Raw genomic sequence first — 5,304 nt, forward strand, 5'->3', positions numbered from 1 at the left:
ACCCGACAATATCTGCTTAACTGGAATAATAAAAACAAAAGTGCACCTGTCTAACAACTCCCACATTGCCCCCTGTCGTTTAAAACCAGTAGGTACACCTCTCTTTTTCAACATGTTATGGCTGATCGGTGTACTGAATCAGAATCAGAAATACTTTATAAATAAATACCAATACTAAATACTAATATTTATTTGTTATAGTTGTTCTACTCACACATGATAAAGAATAGAAATAATAATTACAATATTTAACACAATATACATAATAGAAATGCATGTATAGGTAATATACATAAGTAAAAGTAAGGATACGAATAAAAATGGAAATATAAATATGAATAAGAGCTTAAGAGATATAATAAGATAATAAGAGCCTATATACAAAATGTAAATGTATTCCACAGTGACAGCAAAGAAAAATTAAATAGCAATAAGTTTAAGATTGTGGCTTACAGAAGTTATGGATAATTACAAGGAATGATTGAATATTTACAGAATAACATAATAATAATCAGGTGTATTGCACATTGACCCGAGTATTACACATTAATCAGCTTTAATTTAACTTAGATAGATACTTTATTCATCCCGAGGGAAATTCAAGTTCATTTTAATGAACAGTGACCGTTTTTACCACATAGACAACACTGTTTGTTTACTTTCAGCTCATAATATTTTAAGAAACCGTGTTGTCCTACAGTACAATTACCACGGTAACCATAGCAACGCGCTGGTCCGTCAACAAAACCCGTTCGGCTTTCGGTCCGTTTGAAAAGCTGCCCGTAGTGAAACAAGAACATTTTACAACTAAATGGACTTTAAAATTAGCTTAGTGTGAACGTGGACGAAGTAACAAAACTCTGATTATGTGCTTGAGTTTTTACCGGCAGCCTTAGATAGACAACCTTTGTTAACGTTGTGTAACCCGAAGAGACATAACGTGACAAGGAACGGTAGCAAGACAAAAGCTTTACGTTAACGTATGTCCGTGTCCGGCAGGCTGCCACTCTGCCCGAGCAAACTAGAACAAGTTGTTCTTGTTTGATTCAACCATGGACGCGGTTGTAAAATTCACAAGCCAAAGTCAAGGAAGGGACCGTATATTCAGGTAAGTTGTAAGAGGTTTTGTTACCTGGTCGTTCACCGTCGACGTTGTATTTTATTGGTGGATAAATGGAGTGAAGTTACTGAACAAGCGAGGAGCAAAGGCAGAGCTAACAACTAATTGGATGTCAACTTTCTCCCCTTCTTCTATCGGTCTTCTTTCTTTATTCCAGGGCAACCCAATATGCCTGTGCACTGTCCATATATTTACTTCGAAAGAACTCCGAAAGAAAGGACTGTGTGGCCAAACTTAAAAGTCTGGAAGCCACCATGAGAGCTGGACGAAAGTGTGAGTATACCTGTGACTGTACAGTGAAGGTTGGTTGTTCCTGCAACAATAAAGTATCATCATTAAAGAATAATACAATGAAAGGATTCTCAGCTGAGATAATGTTTTCTGAGTTTACCATATAAGTGCCTGGTGTAAAATTGTCCCCGCTCCCTATCCGTTGAATAGCATTTGCAGCTGATTTAACACGTACTGACAGTAACATCTTTGCCCTCCATTGTCCATAAAACAAGTCTAAATTCCCTCTTTTAGTGTTCTGATGCTACCTTTTATTAAGTTTTAAACAAAAAGGAGGACACTTTTTTTTACTTGCATACTTACTGACTGCGGGGCTGCAAATAATCATTACTTTTATTTGGACAAATCCCTTGATTATTATATTAATGCATTGTTTAGTGAGAAAAAAATGCCCAGGGTCACATTTTCAAATAATAATGTACAATTATATAAAACCCAGTAAAGATGCAAATCCTCACCTTTGAGAAGATTTATGTTTGCATGATAAATGATTTAAACAAAAAATCAACCATGAAAAATGTTGTTGACATACTTTTTTCAGTCATTTCACCACTAGCTCTATTTTTACATCCTGATAGTATAACTTGCTCTTCTAGTTTTCTCTGTTTGTACATGTTGTTAAGCAACTGAGTCTAAAGTTGGTTTACTTATTTTCCTACCTATTTAGCATTAGTCCTATGAACTTGCATGAGCAAATTGAGTTAAGTAAAGCCTGCCTCCTTTTATCATTATTCCATCCCTTTGTTGGTGCATATATAAAAGCACTGTTGTCTGATGCATAATAACCTGGAATCATTCAGTTCCTTTCTTCTTAAGTGCCTTGAAGAACTCGCTGCTGAAGAATAGAAAGGGAAATAAATAGAGCTTCCTCCAGTCAGATTGTTCTTAAGTGCCATTAAACATGTGATTACAAAATGCATATACCTTTTTATCTGTTATTTGTAAAAATGTGTACAATTGCATATTCCATAGCACTGGGTTCCCATGGTTGTGAAAATCAATAAAAGATTGTACAACATTTGTGCCCAGGCAAAACATACAATATTCAGCAACAGTTACGACATTTTAGAAACGGCACTAAAGAAGGATGTGTATTTTCAACTGTAAACTAAAAATTAAACAAGTAGTGTGGTGAAATGTAACTGAAATGGATAAAAGCACTAAACTTTGTTGCTTAACCCTCCAACCTACGCCAACAATGCCCATCTTTACCTCAAGAAATTGTTAGACAGAGGTGGCACCCACATTCTACACTACCTGTCTTGTGTTCAGTTTAATTAGTGGATGATGGAATAAAGCAACACTTACAACTCTGCATCAGATGCAGATGTTTGTGCTCTCTGAGTAAAAATTGCACTGAGATTTTTAAGTTTCAGTACAGTTTTGTCAATCTAGTATCCTCTATGTGCCTGTCTAATAAAAAAACAGGCTTATAGCTGTTTGTGGCTGTGCTGAAGTCTGAAGCTTTTTCCCCACAGTAAGATGAGGTAGACATTGTGTAGTTGACTGCACCAGCTGTGGCTTTAACACTGATGCCTCTAAGACCGGCCTTGACAGCTCATAGATAGTGAACTTTATATAGATGGTGAACCCACAGTGTTGGGGCCAAGGCTGGGCCATAGAGAACAAGGCCAGGGTCTGTTGTTGCACCACTCAATTATCTCTTGCCACGCATCACAGCCGCAGCCACAGGGTTCTCGTGCATCTATGCTTGGCCGGCCTTTCTTAGTTAATTGTCAGTGAAGGAGACATGCAGGTATCACAATTTAAAAACGGAGCTTGTAAGAGGCAAATTTACTTGTGATAGTGGCTTGTGAATGATGGGAATAAGATGCTTTCTGAAGGCTCCATAATGCAAAGAAGAGCCTCAGCTAGATTAGGTGCCATCACAGTATGTAAGCACACTGAATAAAGAGAGACAGTGACCTCTTTCCCTCAGAGGAACAAATGTATAGAAAGGTAAACGTTAGTTTGGTTCAAAGTAGCTTAACTGTATTCTGCTGTTCACAGTGGACTACTGCTATGAAATGTTGACCTGACATTTCATATTAAATTAATTACAGCTCTAATACCCTTTTTTTCTTTTCCTCCTTTTGTCAGTGTTCAGGCTGGGAAACACAATAAATTCCATTGAGGCTGCTAAGCGAACCATGCAACTCTCTGACCGAGTGCTGTGCCTGTGCCTCACTGTGGCCAACATCAACCGCGCCCTCTACTTTATCTGTGACAATGCACTTTGGGCCAGAAATGTCGGTCTTATCCGCGATATCGACAAGGAACGCTGGAGCCTAAATGCCTCTCGCTGCTACTTGCTCTCGCTAATTATGAGTCTGACCAGAGATGTTTATGTGGTCTTCCAGTTAATGGTACAGAGAGCAAGAGATAGACACTTCAGACAGAAAATGGATCAGCATCTCAGTGAGAATCCTGAAGTAGCTGATGTTGTCATTCCTCAGCTGGATGCTTTTCTCTTTCTGCTGTTGGACAGTCTAAAATCACATCCGGCTGTTGCCTTGGACACGGTGAAGAATATATGTGATCTCTTCATTCCCTTAGACAGGTTGGGTATATACCAGTCGAATGCAGGAGTGGTGGGATTTTGTGGTCTGATATCCTCATTTATTGGGATTGTGACCCTCGGACAGCCCAAGTTACAAATCAAACCATAATAATGATTGCGAAGATAAACCTGTTCTGACTAACTGCACGTAAAAAAAGGTTTACCGTGACAGGTTTTCAAAAGGATTTTGTGTTCTTTAGCTGGAGCTATAAATGTGGACTAATGTCTTTCTGGTGCATAAGGACATTAGGAAACACATCACAGGAACTTTTTGTAACATTTATGTTAGAATCAAGTATGTTTCACACCAAACTCAAGCCAGCAATAATTGAAAGGCTTGCAAGTTTCTGGGATGACTGGATTTAATTGGTTTTTAATAGATCTTTTATTAAATTATTAATTGATTGAATGATTGAACTGATAACATCATACTTTTGAAATAGACACAAACAATATATTCAATGGGGACCAGTTTAAAAGGGAGCAAATTACGTTTCTATAGCAACCTTTTATATTTTTGTAATTTAAAAGGGCCAAGGCTAAACCTTTGTGCAATCCTGTCTTCTACAACACCACATGTGACTAAATGTTTTGTAACTACTGTATTGTAAAACATAAGGGCTCCTCACTGATGCAAGCGTTTGCATTTCACCTGTCTTTTACAAAAAAGTAAGACCTCACTATGAATGGCATTGCCACTTTAGGTACACTGTCTTTCTCTGCTCTCTGTTCTGTGATAACATGCTGCTAAAAGTTTTACCTCTGTGATTCAAGTGATGAATAAGCTCCTTCTCAGACAAAAGTGCTTCCAAATGGAAAATGCAGCTGAGAGATTTCATCTGTTTATTTATATTTCATCCTGCCATTCAAGGCTTGGACTGGACTTTGACTGTCAGCAGATTAAGGTTAACTTAAGACATTATTGAGTAAAAAAAAAAAAAAAGTAAATTGTGTTACTATTTTAATGAGCCAAGATACCCTAGATAATGTTTCTACAATTGAATGGTTAATATATTGTCTAGAAATTGTGTGCTTGTGTATGTATGTTTGATACTGAGCAAACAAGTGTACAATGAAAAACTACAAATTTCCAACTTACTCTTGTAAATAATAATGGAATATCAATCCTTAAAGCTGCGGCTGCACATTTGATTAAAAGGTTAGCAAAACTATATTAAAAAAATGATGATTCAAAACTGTGCTTTTAAAAAAACTAAATGTTTGTATTTTCATGATGTTGATAGTCATTAACTATCAAAGTAGTGACCATTGGGATGGTTGTGGTTCAGTTTAAAAATAAAGTAACACTGCCCTCTTGTGGAAACATGACACC

The 5,304-nt window shown here is 37.1% G+C and overlaps 1 protein-coding gene across 1 annotated transcript; it reads left to right on the forward strand.

Moving 5' to 3' along the window:
- Positions 1-745: 745 nt before the first annotated feature.
- pex11a (peroxisomal biogenesis factor 11 alpha) lies at positions 746-5,300 on the forward strand. The gene is made up of 3 exons (XM_051381763.1): positions 746-1,108; positions 1,278-1,393; positions 3,512-5,300. Exons 1-3 carry the CDS (start codon positions 1,053-1,055, stop codon positions 4,078-4,080), a joined length of 741 nt encoding a protein of 246 aa, XP_051237723.1. The 5' UTR covers positions 746-1,052; the 3' UTR covers positions 4,081-5,300.
- The last annotated feature ends 4 nt before the right edge of the window (positions 5,301-5,304 follow it).

The sequence above is a fragment of the Dicentrarchus labrax genome, unplaced genomic scaffold (assembly GCF_905237075.1).
Source record: "Dicentrarchus labrax unplaced genomic scaffold, dlabrax2021, whole genome shotgun sequence".
Classification (NCBI taxonomy): domain Eukaryota; kingdom Metazoa; phylum Chordata; class Actinopteri; family Moronidae; genus Dicentrarchus; species Dicentrarchus labrax.